The sequence below is a fragment of the Canis lupus genome, chromosome 7 (assembly GCF_011100685.1).
Source record: "Canis lupus familiaris isolate Mischka breed German Shepherd chromosome 7, alternate assembly UU_Cfam_GSD_1.0, whole genome shotgun sequence".
Lineage (NCBI taxonomy): Eukaryota > Metazoa > Chordata > Mammalia > Carnivora > Canidae > Canis > Canis lupus.
In genome coordinates this window covers 78,267,426-78,290,938 of record NC_049228.1, presented here as the reverse complement: position 1 = coordinate 78,290,938, position 23,513 = coordinate 78,267,426, and the positions used below count along the sequence as shown (strand labels likewise).

General features: G+C 36.5%; 1 protein-coding gene across 3 annotated transcripts in view; it reads left to right on the top strand.

Moving 5' to 3' along the window:
- PTPN2 (protein tyrosine phosphatase non-receptor type 2) overlaps window positions 1–23,513 on the top strand; it is a 93,896-nt gene that overhangs the window by 54,525 nt on the left and 15,858 nt on the right. For all 3 annotated transcript variants that reach the window (XM_038543927.1, XM_038543928.1, XM_038543926.1), the window contains exons 3-7: window positions 608–708; window positions 5,873–5,971; window positions 10,344–10,481; window positions 18,236–18,445; window positions 20,270–20,422. In XM_038543927.1, coding sequence (XP_038399855.1) covers window positions 608–708; window positions 5,873–5,971; window positions 10,344–10,481; window positions 18,236–18,445; window positions 20,270–20,422 — 701 coding nt within the window. The remainder of the gene's footprint in view (window positions 1–607; window positions 709–5,872; window positions 5,972–10,343; window positions 10,482–18,235; window positions 18,446–20,269; window positions 20,423–23,513) is intronic.

The following is a 23,513-nucleotide window of genomic DNA, read 5'->3' as shown; positions in this document are numbered from 1 at the left end:
ATGTTAGGCATGGAGCCTAGTTAAAAAAAAAAAAAAAAAAAAAGAATTACAATATCCCATCTGCATTTAAATATTTTTAAATCTTAATTTAAATATAGTTAAGTACTCAGAATTACTTAAATATAGCTGAATGCAGATCGGTTGAAGAATGAAGAAAATGAACTGTAGTTACCATGGGAATCTAGTCTCATCTATTTGAGGCCAGTTTTTTTTGTAGATAGACTTATCAGTTCTTAGGCACCAAGACTAAATGATCTTTTTACTTTTAGGAAGATAGGTGCTTTATTCCTTTTACTATGTTTTACTCTTTGGTCAATTTTTCAAGTTATAGTAGCTATCGTATTACAAACAAAAAGCATTTCTAATACCACAGTAACAAACAAAAAGATTTAATTTTTATACTTACTTCAAAAAAAAAGGAATAATTTAGGATTTGACTCAACTCTCTAATGGTGCTAATTTATTTTTCTTTGTTTTGTTCTATCATTCTATAAATACCTAGAACATTAATATTAAAGTAAAAAAGAAATGGGAAGTTTCTTTTTTTTTTTTTTTTTGAAATGGGAAGTTTCAAATGACAATTATGGTTTATCATTCTCTGTTTCAGATGATCACAGTCGTGTTAAACTGCAAAATGCTGAAAATGATTATATTAATGCCAGTTTAGTTGACATAGAAGAGGCGCAGAGGAGTTACATCTTAACACAGGCAAGTGATGTGATGTGAAGCAAATGCCTTGACAGTGCGATTATTATGGTTGGTCTGCTTTGAAACATAGTTAAAGTATGTCTTTACTTCTTTTGGAAATGAAATGCTATTTCAGTTTTTTCTGTTGTTACATGGTAAAATGTAGACATTTTGATGTTTTGTATGGTTTTGCAGGTTTGTATGTGAACATGAAATTAAAGTTATTTTTAAAAAGGAAAATTTTTTATTTTTTATTTTTTATTTTTTTTTTTATGATAGTCATACAGAGAGAGAGAGAGGCAGAGACACAGGCAGAGGGAGAAGCAGGCTCCATGCACCGGGAGCCCGACATGGGACTCGATCCCGGGTCTCCAGGATCACGCCCTGGGCCAAAGGCAGGCGCCAAACCGCTGCGCCACCCAGGGATCCCCAAAAAGGAAATTTTTTTAATGAATGGCATAGGCTAGTTCTTTTAAGGCAAATTATCTTCTTGCTTTATGTTGATACAAGGCAATTGTTAATGCTTTGTTAAGTTCTCTTCACATAATCTGCATCATAATCAGAGGCTCTTTGAAAGCCCTTCTCTGGCATATATTTTCAGAGAGTATGAACATCCCTTTGATGGTGGTGTCTGGCATTTGTTCAGAACGAGGATAGTAAGACCAGGTGCCCAGAATACTGTCTGGGAGACCATCAAGTGTGATGGTTCCTTGTGAAATTCTGCTTGCATGGTACACTGGCTACACACATAGTTGAGCACTACTGTTCTTTTGTTTTTTGATAATAGAAATTATTTTGGTTTGTCCACACCAGCTACCCTTTATCAAATCAGAGACTTAGTGAACAGTGCTTTTATATCCCCTGGTGAATGATTTTTAAATTCAAAATAAAAGTTGTGGGGCACTTGGGTGGCCAGTGGTTGAGCGTCTGCCTTCGGCTCAGGGCATGATCCCAGGGTCCTGGGACGGAGTTCTACATCGGACTCCCCACAGGGAGCCTGCTTCTCCCTCTGCCTATGTCTTTGCCTCTCTCTCTGTGTCTCTCATGAATAAATAAATAAAATCTGCAAAAAATAAAAGTAGCTAGTGTACCTATGAAAAGATACTCAATTTTTCTAGTCCCTAGGAATATAAATTTAAACCAGTGATCAATTACAGCTTTTTACCAGTCAAAATAGTGAAGATTTAAAAATTTATAAAACTTAGTGGTTAAATATGTACAGATATAATGATATATGAGTGTTAATTGCAACTTAATTTTAATAGTACAAGACCAGAAATAATAGTATAGAAATAATCTGTGAGGGACTGGCTAAATAAATTCTACATATACCATTAATATTGGTTATTTTAAGAATTAGGAATAAGTAGACTTTAGTTTGCCATTTTCTGCCTTTTTTGTAATATTTGGAGGTTTTCTTACAAACATTCATGACGTTTTTAATAAACTCATTTATAGAATTTCAATTTACTTTGTACCTGAAAAAACTATAATGTTCAAGAATAGAAAAGAATAATTACTCTAAGTCACTTACCATACTTCTTTCTCCTTCTTTTTCTCTCCTTTTTTCCCAGTCTTGTTTATTAGTTCTTCTTTCTCATTGTAGTCCCAAATTTTGTAGGTGATTTTCAGGATTCTGATTTAGGAATTTTTTTCCCCTTTTTCATTCTACACTTGAGACTTCAGCTCTCTGGCACCATATGTTCAACCCTTTTATCTTAAGGAAATATAGATGTTGGATTCACAGTATCTATGCCCAAATTCCAGTCCAACTACTTTATTGGATGTTCATTCATCTGACGAAGATTTATTGACTACCTACTGTCTGGTAGGCATTGTTTAAATAAAACAGTGGAGCATCTGGGTAGCTCAGTCAGTTAAGTATTCAAATCTTGATTTCAGCTCAGGTCATGATCTCAGGGTTGTGAGATCAAGCTCCAAGTCAGACTCCATACTAGACATGGAATCTGCTAGAGATTCTCTCTCCCTCTCCAGCTGCCCCTCCTTCCCTTAAAATTTTAAAAAAATTAGACATTAAATAAACGCTGTTGTTATGAACTTCACATTGTAGTGGGAAATAAAATTAATAACAGCAATTTTGTAACATTCTATACTTTATATGTTTTGTATAATTTAAGGCTCAGAATAACTCTCTTGTAAACGTTGTCATCACCCTGGTTTTATGCATGAGGAATTATCTAAAGAGACCAGGAACATTAAATGACTTTACCAAATCCATTTAAGTGAGTTGAAGCCAGAATTTGAAGCCCCATTGGCTCCACTGGTCATGCCCTAATCATTCAGCTCTGCTACTATAAAACTGCTGTGTGATCTTGGGCAAGCTACTTAACTCCCCAAGTCTATATATACATATCTATGTCTCTATTATAGATGTATACCTATATTATCTGTGAAACAGTGTTGAGTGAAATTCTTACAGTGCCTGGTACTGTGGTAAGCCCTCCATAGATTATTGGTTGTGGCATTTGTTACTACTTTGTAGTAGTAGTAGTAATAGTAGTAATAATAATCCTCTTATAAAATATTGTAAATCCCATCATAACAGAAAATGCTTATTAATTGTGTTTAAGCATCCTGTCCCTGTTGGGCTGCTCTGTGTGTCCTGATAGAGCCGCATGTATTTAGAACTGGGGGACCCAGAAGGCTGTTTTCAGCTTTTTATTCTTTCCCTATATTTTCCAGGTCCTCACTGGATATTTTTACGCAGATGACTCATTTACTCACAAATTCTGCATTTTCTACATCTTACTCTCTTTTTCCTTCTTTCTTCTTCTTTTTTTTTTTTTTTTTTTTTTTTTTTTAAACCAAGCCAGCTTGGAATGGACCCTGACTTGATCCTTGTCCTTCCATGATGCTTCCCTATATCAGTGTCGTCCTCATTTTTAAGGCTCCACTATAGCATGAAGATCTGATGGCTTACCCTTTACTCTTGTGGCACTTCATATGTTTTAGTTAGTAGGACTTGTAGCACTTAATATGTTTCAGTTAGTAGGACAAGGACTTCTTGCCTCTTAGCAAGCTCTTTGAAGGCCAAGAACATTCTACTAGAGAAAACTAGAGATGCTGAATGTTTATTATAACCTTAGCTGTTCTGATTGTCTTTTGTTACTTATTTTTGTCATATTTTTCCTCTGAATTAAAAAAAAATGTATCAGTCCTTGGTATAAATCTCCATTTCGTAGAAAAAAAATTGATAGTATTGCTTGTAGGTGGAAGAGTTGAGAGAGACCCCACCCCCACCCAGAACCACTGATAGAATGTGTTTTGTGTTTGTGTTTCCAGTATATATACACACTAAGAAGTGACTTCTCTGGTGAATCGTTAGATCCATTTGTTTTTAGATGAAAGAAAAAGCATTCATTTTACTGGGGATTTTCTCATTGCCCTGTTTTACATTTACACTTTGTTTTGTTTTAAAATAGATCATGTAATAGATATATAGAGTGAGGAGAACAGTATCTTCAAACATTTGGTTGTCATTTCTCAGGATTCTGAGTAGATTTCTAGCTTTTTTATAACTTTCTGTTATTCAAATAATATTAACGGAGCATCTGCTACACACCAGGGAATACAACTGTCCAAAAGATGCTTTCCGCCTCAAACCATGTGAATCACCGTGTTTGACATTGAAAGCTGAAGTTGTGGGATACCTGGCCTGCAGCCCCCAAAGCTGCCCCTTGCTCTGTCCTGTGAGGAGAATGCCTGCTGACTTATGTTAGCTACAATAGAGCCTCATTCATTTGCACCTTTAAAATTAGTTATAATTTGACCATGGCCTTTTCATCTTTTATTTGCCCTTTCTTCTGCCCTGTGCCACCATTAAGCAAAATGTGAAGGTAATTGGATTTGATTTCTTTCCCCACCATGGCAGTATTGTAATATGAACCATTGCCCCATTTAAGTCTGCTATTGAGGTCACACAATGCTGTGGTGTTTGTAGATTAACAGCTTCATAGTGGTTCAGACACTTTGAAATTTCTGCTTTTTCTGGAAATCTTTTTCGAGTTAACTTTGGGTGGCTGGTTGGCCAGTGATGGCACAAATTTCCTCTTTTGTATGACTTCCATGATCCATGGCACATAGGACCTCTCTTCTTGCTGTGGAAGCTGAAAGATACAGAAATTTCCTTTGCATACCTCCTTTGCAACTACAACATAACCAGTCAGATATTTCTGCCCACAATTTTGAGGCTGGTTTGTTTATAGGTTATATACGTGATTACTATGGCCACCTTAGTATGGTGATGCCAGCAAAGGAAGGTGATAGTAGTGACAGCATCAGGAACACTGTCCCAGGCTGACTCTTTGAGCAGGATCTTGCTTTGACATTGATTCCACTGAAGCTTGGCTTCCCAGCCCTCAACTGAAAGTCATCTGAGAGTCTGAAAAATTCATTTTCTCCCTAAGTTAATAAAAATTAGTTTTGGGGGTGCCTGGGTGGCTCAGTGGTTGAGCATCTGCCTTTGGCTCAGGTCATGATCCTGGGGTCCTGGGATCAAGTCCAGTATCAAGCTCTCTATAGAGAGTCTGCTTCTCCCTCTGCCTGTGTCTGTGCCTCTCTTTCTTTCTCATGAATAAATAAGTAAAATCTTAAAAAAAAAAAAAAAGTCAGTTTTGATCACTTATAAGCAACTAGTACAGACCTATTTTTTTAAACTCAAGTGAGGTTTGTTTTTTTTTTAATTTTATTTATTCATGAGAGAGACAGAGAAGAGAGAGGCAGAGATACAGAGGGAGAAGCAGGCTCCATGCACGGAGCCTGATGTGGGACTCAGTCCTGGAACTCCTGGGATCACGCCCTGAGCTGAAGGCACCCAGGCATCTCACTCAAGTGGATTTATTATTATTATTATTTTTAAAGATTTTATTGATTTATTCATGAGAAACACACACACAGAGGCAGAGACACAGGCAGAGGGAGAAGCAGGCTCCAAGCAGGGAGCCCAACATGAGACTAGATCCATGGTCTCCAGGATCACGCCCTAGGCCGAAGGCAGCGCTAAACTGCTGAGCCACCCTGGCTGCCCTCAAGTGCATTTAAAGTCATGATTTACTTACTAGGATTTGATACATTGTTCCTAAACTAGAGCATACTTGAAGGAATTTTCCTTGAGCTTTGTTGAATCTCCTTTGTCTTATCTACTTTTTCTTCTCTGTTCTTACAGGGTCCACTTCCTAATACAGGTTGCCATTTCTGGCTCATGGTTTGGCAGCAAAAAACCAAAGCAGTTGTCATGCTAAACCGAGTTGTGGAGAAGGAATCGGTGAGTAACACTTAATATTTACAACTTAGTGTACTGCCTGTATCTTTCACTTGTAAATGTTTTCATATTTCTTTTGGGATACTCATTTTTTCCTAAAAGTAGTAGTATATCATTTTCCTTCTTGCCTTAACTATTTAAATATTAGTTGTATACCACTACCCTTCCAAGATGTAAATATAATGAAATAAATATTGACCAATAGTGACATAGATCTTTGGAATCCTTAGGTTTTATTAGAATTTTTATAATTTATTATTATCAAAATCTCAAAAAGTTTGTAAAAGATTAAAGTGACTGGTTTTTGTTAACCTATATGAAGTTTTATTGGCTCTTAGTCATAAGACAGTAAGTATGGAAATGTATGAGTTTATTGAAACCTGAAGTACAATTTAAACTCAGTGCTAATTAGTTAAGTCTTAACTTTTGTAGCTTTAGATTCTTTTACTGTCAGTAAAGCAAATTGTAAAGTATTGTCAGCCTAAGATCTTCTTCAGATTCCTGATTCTTACTTTTTCTAAATTCACAGTTGGTGGCTTTCGATGGTGGTGCAAGTTATTCTACTCTGTTTCTAATCTGAAGTGGCACCCACATACCAGGATGTCTAGCAGTGTTAGCATAGTTATTTACAGTGGCTTTTTTATGGCTTCCAATAGGACTTAAAAATTAAGTGATGATATTTGAACAGTTTGAGCAGTATTGCAAACTAGATGATTTAGAAGATTCATTTCTCTTTCTGGAGTATAATTACTATATTAATATGATAAGACTGCCACTGGAAATTAGAAATCATATTTATGGTGGGTTGGCTCTATATGCTTAATAAGATTCAGATTTAATTATTTTCAGAAAGCTACTACATGGGTGATATTGCTTTGCTTATGAAGAGGCCCATAATGTCTGATTATCTTTCTTTTTATGGTGTTAGCAGCCCTTGCTGGTCTTAGTTCCTCAATTAGTTAAGGGTTACAAAATAGTGGTATTCCAATTTTATCATTCCTTCTTAAATTTTTGTTGGAATACTTCTATAGAAAGAAGCTTTGAGCACCTGGAGGCACAGTTGGTTAAGCATCTGACTCTTGTTTGGGCTCATGCACTGTGATCTCAGGGTCGTGAGATCTAGCCCCACGTTGAACTCCACGCTCAGTCTGTTTCTCTCTCCCTCTCCCTTCTGTCCTTCCCCACCCCATGAGGGTGTATGCACACACTCTCTCTCTTTCTCTCTCAAATAAATCTTAAAAAAAAAAAAAAGAAAAGATACTTCCCTTCTAGTTAGTTGGCCACTTTTATATAGAAAAAGCAATTTTCAAAATAAGTTGATTCCATAGTGTCCTCAACAGGTGACCAATTAGATTTTTTTTGGGGGGGGGGAGGGGGCGTGAGGCAGGGGAAGAGGGAGATGAATTATTATGAACTCATAGATATTTATTATTTATTTTTTTAAAGAATTGATTGATTTGACAGAGCACACAAGTAGGGAAAGCAGGAGAGGGAGAAGCAGGCTCCCCACTGAGCGGGGAGCCTGATGTGGGGCTCCATCCCTGGACTCTTGGGTCATGACCTGAGCCAAAGGCAGATGCTTAACCTACTGAGCCACCCAAGTGCCCTGAACCCATAGGTTTAAACATATTTGATGCACTGCACTCCAGTGCAGTTATTATCCATCTTAGTAGTTCAGTTACTCCTCTGTTGCCTAGCAGGAATCTCTTCAAGTTGGGCTCTGAGTTGGGCTCTGTTGCCTAGTCAGGAATCTCTTCAAGTTGGGCTCTTTGGTTTTGTCTCTTCAAGTAAGAGACAAAACCAAAGAGTCTTTAATAATTTTCTTACTCTCTGAAATGACTAATTGTTGCAGGCTCATCTTAATCTCTTCATAGAATCAGACATTTCTCTAAGGAGCCTTAGTGTTCTTACAATGGGCATAAGAACCCATTACAATGGGTATTTCAAAATGACAATAAAAATAGGGATGTTTACTGCTGCTGGGTTGATCATGGTTTTTAGAGCTTTTTGGTGAATAGAGCGAAAGAAAAAATGGTGTGTTACTTAACATATTTCAAGGGCTCATACTGATACTTCCAATTCAAATTTAGGACTGCTTAACCCTTTCTACCTTCTATCTTTTGCCTCCTTTTTCCATATCATGAATCCTGCTTCTCAAAGATGCTACGGATAAAGAATATCTTATGACTCATTTACTTTGTCCCATATTACACACAAATAATACTCATAATAAGAGTATGAACTCCTCACCAAAACAATTACTGAAAAAGTTTAAAGTTTTGTTTTTCTCATCTCTTTCTGTTTTTATGTTGTATTTTACCTGCATTGTCAGAGTATATAAAATACTATATAGTCTCTCTTATATCCCTTTAAAAATCTTAGTTCTACATGTAAGCATATATTTAATTTTCCTTGCTAGTCTTGTTGATGTCTCTCCAGTTGTTCTGTATAGCTCATTCTGTAGTGGATCCTAAGGAAGGACTCATGGGTCTTTATAGTTCCTGATTTCCTACCTGTCGATGAAAGTTTAATCTCCTCTCTTAATGCTTAAAAATCATTTTGGCAGGATATAAAATCTTGGCTCACATTTGCTTTTCTTTGAGCAACTTAAATACATTACTCCATTTCCTTCTGGCATTACAGATTACTGACAAAGTCCATTGGACATCTGATTTTATTTCCTTTATAAGTCCTATGTTCTTTTTATTTAGGTTACCCAAAGGCTTTTTTTTTTCTTCAAATTCCACTAATTTTACCAAAATATAGCTTAGTGTTGGTTATTCTGGGTCAGTTTTTCCAGGTGTGTAGTATGCTTTCAGTTGTGACTTTTTAAAGAAAAAATGTATTGATTATACTTGTTAGTGGTTACTGGTTGTTTGCTTTGGTGTTCCTCTTTGGGTCCCTATTATACGTGTTAGATTTTCTTTGCTTGTTTCTTTTAAGTTCTGTCTGTCTCTCTACTTTTCTTTTTTTTTTATTAAAAATGTTTCTTTTCCTCTTTTTTTCCTGAGACATTATCTGCTGCATTATTCATGTCTCTTTTCCTCTCAGTTTAGTCTTCATTTCTGAATGACGTATTCTTGGATTCCTAATTTTTTTTGTCTCATATCACCTCCTTTCTGAGTTCTCATTCTCATTTATGCTCTTTCACTTCTTGTATCATATTTAAAATGTCTTTTAGCATGTTTGGAAATATCAGCTCATAGTAATTATTTGTTGGAGATATTGTTGCTGTTTGTGATTTGGAAAAGAAGAAATGACCATATTTTATAAGGATATTTTTGTGGTGTTTTTTTCCCTAATGAAGTGGCTCTTTATCTTACCTTGACATAGTTCACTGGCCTCATAATTTGGCTTTTGGGAAGATGCTTTTATTGTCACAAATAGAAATTCCATATCAGTTCTGCCAAAATGCACCAAATCTAGTTAAAGAGGGCTTTTCTTCTTCCTCCTCTTTTTTTTTAAGATTTTATTTATTTATTTATTTATTTATTTATTTATTTATTTATTTATTTATTTATTTATTTATTTATTTATTTATTTGAGAAGGGCAGAGGGAAAAAGATAGAGAGACAAGCAGGCTGATTGGGGAGCCTGTTTCTGGTCTCGATCCCAGGACCCTGAGATCTGACCTGAGCTGAAGTCAGATGCTTAACTGACTGAGCCACCCAGGTGCCCCAAAGGGGGCTTTATTCACTTCCCTGACTTAATTTTAGTAAGTGAATATAAAATGTTGTTTCTGGATAAGGAATATTTGGTAGCAGATTCATAGTATTTGTAGAAAATACTTGTAAAATAAAGCCTTTTCAGTACTGTTTGAAGAAAAGATTCTTACAAGAGTTAGACAGTTTTAGAAATATAAAGTGAATACCAGTATGATGTTGAGGTACAGGTTATCATGCTTCAGAAATGACAAATTTACTTTTATGGTCATATCTGTTTATGGTTTTTCTATTTTTTTAATTTTATTTTTTAAAGATTTTTATTTATTTAGTCATGAGAGAGAGAGAGAGATCGGCAGAGACACAGGCAGAGGGAGAAGCAGGCTCCGTGCACGGAACCTGATGTGGGACTGGATCCCGGGACTCCAGGATCACGCCCTGGGCTGAAGGCAGGTGCCAAACCGCTGAGCCACCCAGGGATCTTCCAGTTTATGGCTTTTTTAGTATAAATAATAGGAACATTTTATAAACCTGCTTTTATAAATGTCAATCTTATTAAAATACATTAAGCAAAAAAATACATTAAGCGTCAAATATAGTGTAATTGTTCATAGATTTATAGCGCGTGTGTGTGTGACTTCCTTTCCCAGCTTTTTAGGGTTTCATAATGTCTATGAACTAATATATATGTATATATATATTCTTAAATTTAGGTTAAATGTGCACAGTACTGGCCAACAAAAGATGATCCAGAGATGCTGTTTAAAGAAACAGGATTCAGTGTGAAGTTCTTGTCAGAAGATGTGAAGTCATATTATACAGTACATCTACTGCAGTTAGAAAATATCAATGTAAGACCCTTCATGCCTAAAAGATTGGACTTTATATACTGATTTTCAGAATTATTTTTTGCCATTATATTTGAAGTTTGGGGTTGCATACACATTTCATAGTATCTATAATAGTATATAATCATAACCATTGTGTTTACACTGTGTTTCTTATATGTAGTAGCTCTCTGAAGACTCTTGAGAAAACTTAGAAACTAAGGATCTTAAAGTTCAGGTTGATATATAAGGATTGAAGATAATTTATTAAAATTAATTGGGGATTAAGGGAGAGAACTTTACAAGCAGGTCAACCTGGGTTCAAATCCCAGCTCTGCTGTTAAGTAGAAAAGTCCTTGGGACTTGTTCCTCAGCATCCCTCATTATTTCCTCATCTGTAAAGCAGAGATTGTAATACTGTTGTGGAGATCAAATGAAGATATGTATGCAAAGTACCTGATTGATGTACTTATGAGTACCTGATTGTACTTAGGAGAGTGCCAGGCTGTTCAAGGAAATAACTTGTTAATTCAGATGATTCACCGCAGAGAAATTTGTCCTTACTGAATTGGGGGAAATGGTGAAATTAATGTAGCATATGGTCTCAAGAATACTTACTTGGGTCTTTCCAGAAATATAAGAATTGTTCCTTATTTCTTTGTTGAGATACATGTACATGGTGGATTGTGAACCTGCTCTTGTCGAGTTGGGGATGAAGACCTTTCTTTCCCTTCCAGCACCTCCCTGTTTTGTCTTCTTTGTGTTGTAATCAGGATAACTGGAAAATGTCAAATGACAGTGATTCCGGGTTGCTCTTAGGAAATAAGAAAATGTTTATTTGCCAAAAAAATGATTTCAGCAATGTATCTGGTCTGTACAGTGAGATACTTTTAGTTAACCATTAACTGAATTAAATGATTAACATGGACTCATTGACCAACAAGTTTTATAGAGAAGGGATATATAAAGTGTGTACACACACACACACACTTTTAGCTATGTAGAAGCACATTTTATGGTTGATCTCTTGGAATGCTTCTGTTGTTGCCGTCTACCTTTCAGTACAGGGTGCATATATGCACACAGGGGGCCCAGGCCCAGCTTCTCATCATATCCATAACTAAGCTTTTTATGTGATCCCTTGGGTTATCTAAGAAGTCTCTTGGTTGGGTATTACAAGACTTCAGATTTATTTATAAGTTTCCCTTACTGTAGTTATTTTGCACCAACTATTCCATTTCCTCATGTCTTTTTTTTTTTTTTTTTTAAGATTTTATTTATTCACGAGAGACACACAGAGAGAGGCAGAGACATAGGCAGAGGCAGAAGCAGAAGCAGGCTCCCTGTAGGGAGCCCGATGTGGGACTTGATCCCAGGACCAGGTCATGCCCTTAGCCCAAGGCAGATGCTCAACCACTGAGCCACTCAGGTGTCCCACATTTCCATATCTCTTAAGCTGCCCTGAGATACATCAACAACTTTGAGTTTTGTTTTTTAAGATTTTATTTATTCATGAGAAGAAGAGAGAGACATAGGCTAAGGGAGAAGCAGAGAAGCAGGCTCCTCTCAGGGAGCCCAGTGTGGGACTAGATCCTGGATCCTGGGATCACACCCTGAGCCAAAGGCAGACACTCAACCGATGAGCCACCCAGGTGTCCCTACATCAACAACTTTGTGATACTAGATTGTGCAGTACTTATTCCCAGAAACAGAACTGCTTTCCTTTAAACTTCTCATAGTTCTTCAAATCATCTTCTCATGGTATTTATCCCAGGTACCTCATCTGCTTCTGGCATTAAGACTGATTTGGATGGAGAAGGGCATAGATGTTTTTCCCTGTTTCTGAAACCTATCCTAATTAAGAGTGGATTGTACCTTAATAATAAAATGAAATGACTTTTATATTTTACCATTTTGTAAAGTGCTTTTATATATATACATCATTTGACCCACAGCCTTCCTCTAATTTGATAAATATTCTTAATATTTCTGTATTTCCTGTATTTTTTTAAACCTAAAATCCACTAGATTATAAATTTTTTTCCTGTAAATAGATTACTCAGCTAATAAGTGACAGGCTGGAACTCAAATCCAGATCTCCTGACTTCTAATGACATGCGGCTAAGTCTTTTGAAAAAAAGTGTTAATTGTCCTAGTAAAGGAAGAGTCTGGTTCTGAAGGATCTTTCTGAATTTGAGGCCAGCATGTGAACTGGCCAACCACTGTTTTAGTTGCTAGCAACTCTGTGATTTCTTATTGGCCTGGGTTCAGAGTCCACTATAATTAATAGCAACAATATGTTTACATTCTACCTTACAATCTTTAGTAAGAACTAGGAATATTAGAAGAACAAAGTAGCTTTTCGGTATGAAAAGCAGAATTGCATTTGGCTAGACTACCTGAATTTATTTTATTTTTTTTCAAAGATTTTATTTATTTGCGAGAAACACAGAGGGAGAGAGAGGCAGAAACACAGGCAGAGGAAGAAGCAGGCTCCATGCAGGGAGCCTGACATGAGACGCAATCCCGGGTCTCCAGGATCACACCCTGGGCTGAAGGTGGTGCTAAACCACTGGGCCACTGAATTTAAATCCCAACTCTACTCCTTCCGGCTGTGTGATTGGTCCCACTATTTACCCTCTATGCCTCAGTTTCTCATCTACAGAATGAGGATACGGAAACACGTACCTGAGAGGGGTGCTGTAAGGATTAAGTGAATTAATGCTGTAACGGGCCTAAGACTCTATGCAGAATTCACAATTACTAGCTTTAGTTGTGCATCTGTTTCCTTTGTAATAAAAATGAATTGGGAAGGACTGTAGGAGCAGGGGCAGTTGAAAAGAACAAATTAAGGAGTGACAAAGGTGATGCTGCAGGAGGGGAGTGGTCATGAACCTCACCCTGAGCTGCAAAAACCAGTTTGCTGCTAAAGGAGTCTGACACGTGTGTATTAACAGGTCTGGGGCCAAAGCTGTGATCTGTGTGGGCTCTGCACACCAGCAGCCCTTTCCAGTGTCTTCATTAGAGCTAAGAGTTTGAACTTTTGCCCCTGAATGAGGAGATTCCATCTCTGCTTTTAAAGTGGCCCCATGGCTTAAGCTACTGAGAAGGTTTTGCAGGGCTTTTAAAATATAAGGTCATCTGGAGTGCTTATTTGTCTTTCAGGATTTTCTTTTTAGTTGCCCTTCACTGTTTTCCATAATATTGTTGGCCAGCTTTATGTTTATCAAGTTCCAGGAATGGTATTGTAATGCTGGCTGCCTTCTATTTCTCTGTCCCTGTGGATTTGCCGGAAACCGGATGAGTGCCTAATTATTATCATGCTCATCTGGGATTTGATACAAAATAGTTTAAACAGTTAATTCCACCTGGAATGTCCTCTTCTCCTCTCTGCCTATTTATATCCTGAACATCCTTCAGGACCACCTTGTGGCCCGTTTCTTACTTAGATCTTTCTTAATTCATCTATGACTCACTCATTCTTAATAGCTATGATCTTATACTTCTCTCTGTAATTTAAAATTTTACCATTTTTCTGGCTTGTTCAGTACTTGTATATGTATGTACTTTGACTCTATAACAAGGTTTTCAGCTCCCCGTGGGTAGAGCCCTTACCTGTTGCCTTTGTGTTTCCCTCCACCATTGCACCAAGTGAGTGGTTATTCTAAAACATAGGCATGACCCTTCTACCTTGCTCTAAAAAAATCCTCCCATGGCCAGTGCAGAAGAAATCCAGGATCAGCCCAGACTGGTCCTTCCTCCTTGTTTATCTCCACAGGCACTCAGGGTTTCTTCTTGCTAACAGTCCTACACTTCTCAAATAGCTTGTTCCTTGGGGGCCCACATCTCTGTGTATTGCTTTTCTCTCTGCTTAGAATGCAACCCCCATGCCTACCTGCTTCTGTCACTCCCCCATCCTCCTGATGGTGAGTTCTGTTCACCTTTCAAAATGAAATTACAGTAACTAAATATTTAATACAGACCATATAATGATCCTGGCAGAAGTTGATGAGAGATTGAACTAAGGCACTTACAGTGAGCTACAGATCTGATATAAATCTGTATTTAGGGGATCCCTGGGTGGCGCAGCGGTTTGGCGCCTGCCTTTGGCCCAGGGCGTGATCCTGGAGACCCGGGATCGAATCCCACATCGGGCTCCCGGTGCTTGGAGCCTGCTTCTCCCTCTGCCTATGTCTCTGCCTCTCTCTCTCTCTCTCTCTGTGACTATCATAAATAAATAAAAATTTTAAAAAAAAAATTAAAAAAAAATAAATCTGTATTTAGGAGCTAGGGTTCACAAACTTTGCTACTCCTTGATGTATAGGAAATGTTAAGCGAGGCAATCGAAAATGTGGAGAGGTTTACAGTTGATTGGAGCTTACTAGGGGCTACAATAGAGACAATTAGTATGGTTGTTTCAGAAAGTTATCTGTTAAGCCTTTACCATATGCAGGCCTAGATTAGGTACTTTACATTCAGTCTTTCATTTATCCCTCACAATAGCCTTATAAGGTAAGTACTACTTTTAACCATTTACAGATGACCAAAATGGGCTTATGACAGTCTTTTGGAAACATAATCTTAGTACTTCTGTAAATGTCCAAAGTGTGTTAATAATTGGGCCCAGGACCAAAGAGCTGCACAGATTTTTTTTCTATTAATTAGAAAACTTATTATCTTGTCTATCTATATAAAATAATAGTTAACTTGAATGTGAATGGCTTTAGATGGCATACACTTAAATTGCCATAAACCTGGCTATTGGCCGTTGTCTTATTGTACCTACTGAGTTCCTAGATTGTCTTCCTGGCCTCCGTATACAATGAATTAGATATCCTTACTCAAGGATAGAATTCTCCTTCAAGAAAAGTAGATAAGATTTTGCCTTAAAAAGAACAACGAACCACTGACATTTTGTGCAGTGTGTGGTATGCATAATGCAGTGTTTTACAAAGAAGATTTGGCAAACACATGCAGATGGAGATGGGGATGCATCCAGATGGCCATGTAATTGTGGATGCAACCAGGTGCTGCAGTAGAAGGGGATGGAAGAGGCTAACTGGGCATCACAGGAGGATTGATGTGACTTGATGACCTGGGAAAAAGAAAGGGGGCTTCTACCAGTTTTGAAATAAGGAATTTGTCAAAAATTGTAAGGTCTACATATATAGCTTGTTTGGAATAAAGATGAATTTTGTTTTAGCCCTCTAGCCTTTGGCAGTCCTTCCCCTCCTCCCTTTTTTTCCAGCAGGAAAAAGAGGGAGAAGAGGTCCAATCAAGCATATGAACATTTCTTTTCTATCTTAGTAGTAAAACATATGGATCTTATTGCTTCATGAAGAAGTGGTCCGTTGGCAATTGTATGACTTTTGTGGGCCATGATTTTGAATCTTGTTTCTATAGGGACACATTAATAAAAATTAATTTCTTAAGAAGTTCTTTAATCTGGTCTTTAATCTGGTCCTGATAGGGAAAGAAAAACACTGATTCTCAAAAATCTATTAGTGGGGAAGACTGCATTATAGAAACAGTTGTGAACATTTCTGGGAATTGGCTTTGAGTATCCCAGACAGCGTGACCTGAATTTGAAAAAAATCAAGAGACTGCTAGTCTTGAACCAGAATCATACAAGCGCAAAAAAAAAAAAAAAAAAAGGCAAGTTGTTCAGGATTGTGGGTTAACTCTAGGTTTTAAGCCAGGAGGTGATGCAGTAAGTGAGCATAAGTGAGTATACAACCATATGGGAAGACTGGGCCATACCCTGTAGAGCACAGCTCACAGGTGAGCAGGGTTCTATCCCCCTTCCCTAAACCCCACCCCCACCCCCCAGACCTGGGAGCTCCACATGGGATCTGGTTTTATTCATGATGAAGTCTAGCCCTGCTGTGGGAGGTCAGTGCTTCATGGTGGCAGATGACCACAGCACAGCCATTGTCAGGAGGGAAATGAGGATAAATACTCCCACTGGAGTCTTAGACCCTATTTAAAGGAAGATATGATTGAGTTCTCCGTGCCCCTGGGCTACGTAAGGAACGACCACTGTAGCCCGTTTCTCTGCTGTTACTGTGTTATCTGTCTATTTATGGGTAGCCTTCATAATTTAGAATATTTTAAATACCTTTTTTATTTTTTTATTTTATTTTTAAGATTTATTTTTATTTATTTATGATAGACATAGAGAGAGAGAGGCAGAGACACAGGCAGAGATTGAAGCAGGCTCCATGCCGGGAGCCCGACGCGGGACCCGATCCCGGGACTCCAGGATCGCGCCCTGAGCCAAAGACAGGCGCGAGACCGCTGAGCCACCCAGGGATCCCCTAAATACCTTTTTTAATACAGTAAATTTAATTCCCCACCTTTTTTACATATAATAAGCTGTAATTTTAAAAGGAAATGTTTTGATATTTAGTAATCCCAATGACCCTAGTAATAAATTTCTATCTTCTAGTACCTTCATTATATTGAGAACCTATGGATCAGAGTGTATTTGGAATTATGAAAGCTGAATGTTAAGAAAAATTACTCACTAAAAGTATATAATTTGAAATTTTTAAAATAATTTCTGCACTCTATTTTATCAGTGTTATACCTCATATAACCAAGTCTGGGGCTTAGGAGTCTTAATTTTTACTAAAAAAAGGGGGGGGATTTACTTCGTAAAAAATGAAAGTTAACTTTAATTTTGAAAACTTGTACTGAAAGCAGGATGCCGTAATAATAATCTTTATCTGTTAACCACTACAGATATCATGTTTTGTTTTGTTTTCTGATGTTGCTTGTATGGCTTCTCCCTCCAAAACATCCTACAATGAAACTGAGAAATTATGCAGAGATATGTTAGAGGATTACTGCTTTGGTTTACAGAAATGAAGACTAGAAGGCACCGAAGTGCTTCTTGGGGCAAAAGGCAGCTGGCAAAAGCTTAGGAACATTTTCATAATGAGTTAGTCAGAAATAAAGCTCATCAGGAATATCCAGGAAGTGATAGCGAATGCCAGGCAGGCTTTAAGAGACAGGAAGCATTTAGCATATTGGTAAACCATTTTAGCACATCAGCAAAGTCCTATAAACAGTTTTAGGATTGGAAATTATTACCAGGGGAAAAGCAGCAATTAGAAGAACAGTTTCAATAAAAAATATAGATTTTTTTAAAATTAATTCTTGAGTTGCTCTTCTGAGCCTATGTAGCAAAATCTACAAGATAACTCATATAATGAGAAAAATTATATCTAAAAATGTTGGGCATTCTTAAAAAAGGAAGCCATTGAAGAATGTAAAATTATACTGGTATGATTTTTTAAAAATAGAAGTGGGAAAACAGGAACACTCATCATGATGTATGAATTAAAATATTGGCAATGTATATGGTATATAGGTCAGTGGCTAAGAACCCAGACTGCTGCTTCAAATTCTGGCTTTGCCTTTTTCTTAAATGTGTCACCTTGGGTAAATTATTTGACCATTGACGTTAATGAGTTATCTCATCTGGAGAATGAGTTTTATTAGGATTTGTTGTATGGATTGAGTTAATACATAAGCTTAGAACATGCCTGCAAAATAATGTTTTAGAAATGTTAGCTATTATAAATAAATTCCAAATTCTTCTGAAGAACTCCAAACTTGTGTAAGTGATTATCAAAACAAACTTTATGGTACAAAGTCCATAAGGATTAAAAGTATTACACAAAACACATTCTCTCTGAGGTAGGTTTTTTTGTTTTGTTTTGTTTTTTAAGAAAAATTAGAAACTAACTTTTCCCTTGATTTTCACTTTTTAGAGTGGTGAAACCAGAACAATATCTCACTTTCATTATACTACCTGGCCAGATTTTGGAGTCCCTGAATCACCAGCTTCATTTCTCAATTTCTTATTTAAAGTGAGAGAGTCTGGTTCCTTGAATCCTGAGCATGGGCCTGCAGTGATCCACTGTAGTGCAGGCATTGGGCGGTCAGGCACCTTTTCTCTAGTAGATACCTGTCTTGTTCTGGTAAGTGCTTCTTATGATCTAATTTTAGTCTTGTTTAATTTTTTATTTTATTTTTTATCAGCAGAAGTAGCTCTAATGTCAGTATCCCAGAACTGTGATTTTTAAACTTCTGCCTTCTTTAGAAAACCTAAACAAAATTTATTTATATACCCTTTATAACTGCCTCTTATTTGTGAAGTGGTGGGGCTCTGTCTGAGAGGATTCTTAGAGATCTCTGAGAAAGCTTTTTCTCCTGGTAGCTTTATATTAAAGAATAATAGATTTCCCTTCTTCCTTGTTTTTCAAATATAAATTGATATGTAATATTGAATTCCTTCCAGCTCAAGCACTTTATTTCTCTTGCCCTTAGTTCCCTTATTTACAAGCTAAGGATAATGATACTATTTTATTTTCCCCATAGGGTCGTTGTGAGAATTAACTGAATTAGTACATTAGAACACTAAGAAGAGACCCTAGTGTTTTCTAAGCACTCAAAAAATCTTAGTATTGCTATTTCCTTGAGATTCCAATCTGTGCCCCTGATGGCCGGATTCTTTCTCCACCAACCCATTCCCAGCTCCACCTTGATACAGGCCTGTGCCTTTTCTTTTAGAAGAAAAGGTCCATTTTTCCTTACTTGGGATTTAGGGCATCTCTAGAATATAGAAATGGTTGAGTCTGTATTCCTTTACAACTGTATTGTATTACTTTACAACTGTATTGTATGATTACATACCATACTGTATTCTTTACAGAATGTATTACTTTACAACTCTGCCTATATGTAATATAATTAAATCAAAACCTGTATTGTTACGGGGCACCTGGATGGCTTAGTTGGTAGAATGTGCAACTCTTGATCCTGGAGTCATGAGTTGAAACCCCATGTCAGGCGTAGAGCATATTTAATTTAAAAATAATATAATTTTTTTTTAAAAGATGTTTAAAAGAAAACTGGGTTGGAGCACCTGGGTGTTTCAGTCAGGTAGGTGTCTGACTCTTGGTTTTGGCTCAGGTCATGATCTTGGGATCGTAAGTTCAAGACCCAGGTTGGGCTCTGTGTTCAGTGGGGAGACTGCTTGAGGTTCTCTCCCACTCCCTCCGCACCCCCCACCCTTCACATTCTCTCTTAAGTAAATAAATAAAATCTTAAAACTGATAGTTACATTAAAGTGAACTTCAACACATTTAAAGAAAACTCTGTTCACTTAATGGTGAATGACTATTAAAAACTGAATTGTGTATTTGTGCCTCTTTCCTGCCAGACATAACTTCCACTTTTTTCTTTTTCAGTTGGGTTGAGGGTTATGTTAGTTATAATACCAGATTGATAGTCTAGGGCTGATGCAGTGACTTAACGGTATCATTGTGGATCTGGGATCTTACTATCTTGTCCACCATCTTTAGATGGCTGCTGGACACAGACGTGAAGGCAGAAAGGGCACTGGGCAAAAAGGTTTGACTTCTGCCAAGACTTAAAAAAAAGAAAAAAAAAAACACACTAATTTCCATGGATTTATCTTTACATTAAGCTAGAACGGGTCATAAATCCTTCCTTAAGACAAACACTGGCCAAAGTAAATAAGATTACCATGATTGGTTTGGAATCAGTTGTATATCAGCTAAAGGCCTCCATATACTGCTCAGACAGTTGAGGTGTGGGGAAGTTGGTGGATTGAGGTAGCTGTTTTGTACAGAAAGAGTTACAGCTACTGTGGTAACTTCATGTTCTTGGGGAGGGGCAAATTGCACATTGCAAAATGCTTTGCAGCTAGCTGTTCTGTATTGTTTCTCTTTCTTGGACTCTACAACAAAAGGCTTGAATAATTTTTACCTTTCTTACAGATGGAAAAAGGAGATGATATTAACATTAAACAACTATTACTGAATATGAGAAAATATCGAATGGGACTTATTCAGACACCAGATCAACTCAGATTTTCATATATGACTATAATAGAAGGAGCAAAATTTATAAAGGGAGATTCAAATATACAGGTAAACTTTTTTAGGGAAATAAATAATACCTGTGTATTATATAGGATTAGCATCAAATAACTGCACTCCATTTAAGCACTTGTTTTCTCCCTTTGTTCAAAAAAGCAAATTTAAATTAATGTGAAAAACCCAGCTGGCCATCTTAAAATTGCAAAGTTTAAGCTCACTTCCTCATGTGTGTTTCAGCATCATGGTAAATCTTAGATGCCTTTTACTCAAAAGCCCTAGTGGGAACAAGATTTCATTAAAGAAAGTGAAATTTTCATGTAAGGAGGGTTTAAGCATTTAATCATTAAAATAAACCAGATCATTTTGGTAATTTTGGCACATTAAAAAGGAATTCTACATAAAATTATAGAATACTCAGTTTATGTAATGTAATAGATTCTTATTAATTCTTTTAACAGTGAGCAACTCCAGTACTTACAGCCAACATAATGAAATTCCAGAGAAAGAGAAAGTTCTCTGTCTGTGGTTGGTGGCTATACTCTTTTGAAGATATTTTTATTCCACATTTGCAAAAACTAAGTTCAAAGACTGATGATCAGAAATCTGTGTTATGTACTAATATAAGATACAGAATAGAAACAGAAGTAACAGACCCCCATTTCTTGTCTGATCTGGTCACATAGTATTGCTCATAGTAGATCTAATGTCTGTATTTCTCTTATGAACACATATAACTGCCTCTTTAATTTCTATAATTACTAGGTGAAATAGTATTCTAAATAAGCCTTCTTTAACTCAAACCATTTTATGATAATGATAATGGAATTAAATATAAGTTAAATGTGTAGATTTCAAAGACATGAAAATAGTCTTAAGCAGTTCTGTTTCTCAGATAACTTTTGTTCTGATCATTAGTATTGTAACTATTCAAGACAAACTATTATCAGTAAAGCTTTAAAGTTTTGTTAAAATCTTGCCATTTGCAACGACATGAATGGAGCTAGAAAGTATAATGCGAAGCGAAGTAAGTCAGTCTGAAAGACAAATACCATATGATTTCACTCACATATGGAATTTAAGAAACAAAACAAATAAGCAAAGGGGAAAAAAATAAGAGAGAGGCAAACCAAGAAATGGACTCTTAACTATAGAGAACAATGTGATGGTTACCAGAGAGGAAGTGGGTGGGGGGATGGTTTAAATAGGTGATGGGCACTTGTGATGAGCCCTGGATGATGTATGGAAGAGCTGAATTATTGTACCCCTGAAACTAACATAACACTGTATGTTGACTAGCTAGAACTGAAATTTAAAAAGTTTCATTTAAAAGGGTTTTTTTCATATCTTTAAATAGCAGTAAGAATAATCTTTAATGAAGAAAAATATTTCATCAGTCCATAAAATACTCAGCATGTAGATTAGGCCCACAAAACATGAGATCCTTCTTCAGAAGTTAGACCTTGGGAACCCTGGGTTTGCTTGGCAGTGAATAATGTGATTCAGAAGTAAAAGTTATCTCAAATGTATAAGTTTAGGACAATCTCTCTCTCTCTCTCTCTCTAATCTCTGTGAACTTCTCTCCAGTTTAAATCAAGTTGAAAAAGAGTTAAATGGGTACACCAAACCTTTTTCACACATTTGTAGGTTCCTTGGTTTTTTGTTGCTTATTTCCTGGATGTTCTTACAGACAAATTGTAGGGAAAGTATACTGTCCTTTGGATAGTATTCCTTCTGCCACTTTAAAATTTTTTCAAGTTTCCTTAGTTTCAGAATATATACTTACTCACTTTGAGGATCTACAGAGATGAGTTTTATGGCGGTCTTTATTATTATGATGGTGTAGTTTGTGGCTTGGGAAAGTTCTTTCTGTTTCAATGTATCTGGTACAGTTATAGCCATCAGAGTCTCTTTGTAGCTTTATCCAGCACTCCTTGTAAAACCCAAGGCATTCTCTGCCCTTTCATCAGGTAGGACGTTGGAAAGGTCTCTATTTTTCAGTACTCAGGATCAGAAAAATCTGTTACCCATTTGGAGGGGTCGATTTCCACAGAAATAGTCTTAAGCCTCCTGTAATTTATGTGTGGCTGTAATATTTTTTATTATAAGGATAATTTAATGAGTATATGTATATTAATGAGTAAATGTATATGGATTTGTTTATTTTACATAGATCTTTTTCTCTGCCTGGAACTTTGCTATCCAATACTATAGCCATTAGCCACATGTGTTATTGAGTACGTGAAATATGGCAAATCTGAATCGAGATCTGCTTAAAGTATAAAACATACACCAGATTTTGAAGATTAAATATAGGGAGAAGTAGTATAAAATATCTCAATTTTTAAAATATTGTATGTTCAAATGAATATTTTTATATTGAATTAAATAAAACATTGTTACAATTCATCTTTTTTTTAAAAAAACACAACTACTAGACATTTGAAAATTGTATGTGTGGCTACCATTATATTTCATTGGGCAGTACTGTTCTAGAACCTTAGCTTAGAATAAAAGTCTAAGAGAAGTAAAGTTCTCTGAAATTCTAAATCATAAGGTCTAAAGTTAATGTAGAAACCTTAAATTGCATGAATATAACTGTGACCTATAAAAATGTTTCTTTGACATGTAAAGATAGGATAGCCAATTTATAAAAAGACTCTTCTTTCTCTCCATATGTCTACCTCTTCCTCTTTACCTCTGAATTTTGGGAAAAGTTAATATTTGTAAGAAGAAAGAAAGGAGCTTCTTTCTGGTGTGAGCCCTGTGGCCAGGAGTGTGGGAGGGTGATGTTTCCTGAACCTCTGTATCTTCAGAAAACTGTCTGTTCAACAGCACCTGAGCCATATTTCTTTGTTTCTTGTACTTTTTCCTAAAGGGAAAAACTAAAGGGGCATCTATCTTCACCATCAGCCTTAATTTAGATTTATATTATGTGAGTGGTATTTTCATTGGATACGGTTTTATGTTAATTTTTCTGTGAAGATTTCTGGCATATGTAGACATAAAGTGTTCTAGAACCTGTTGAGATAAAAGAGAGCTGTTAATATTCACATCTAAAGTGATGTTTCTGAAATTAGTAAATACATGTGTTTAAAATCACACGCATGTATTTACTTTTGGAAATTTCTAATGATCTTTACCT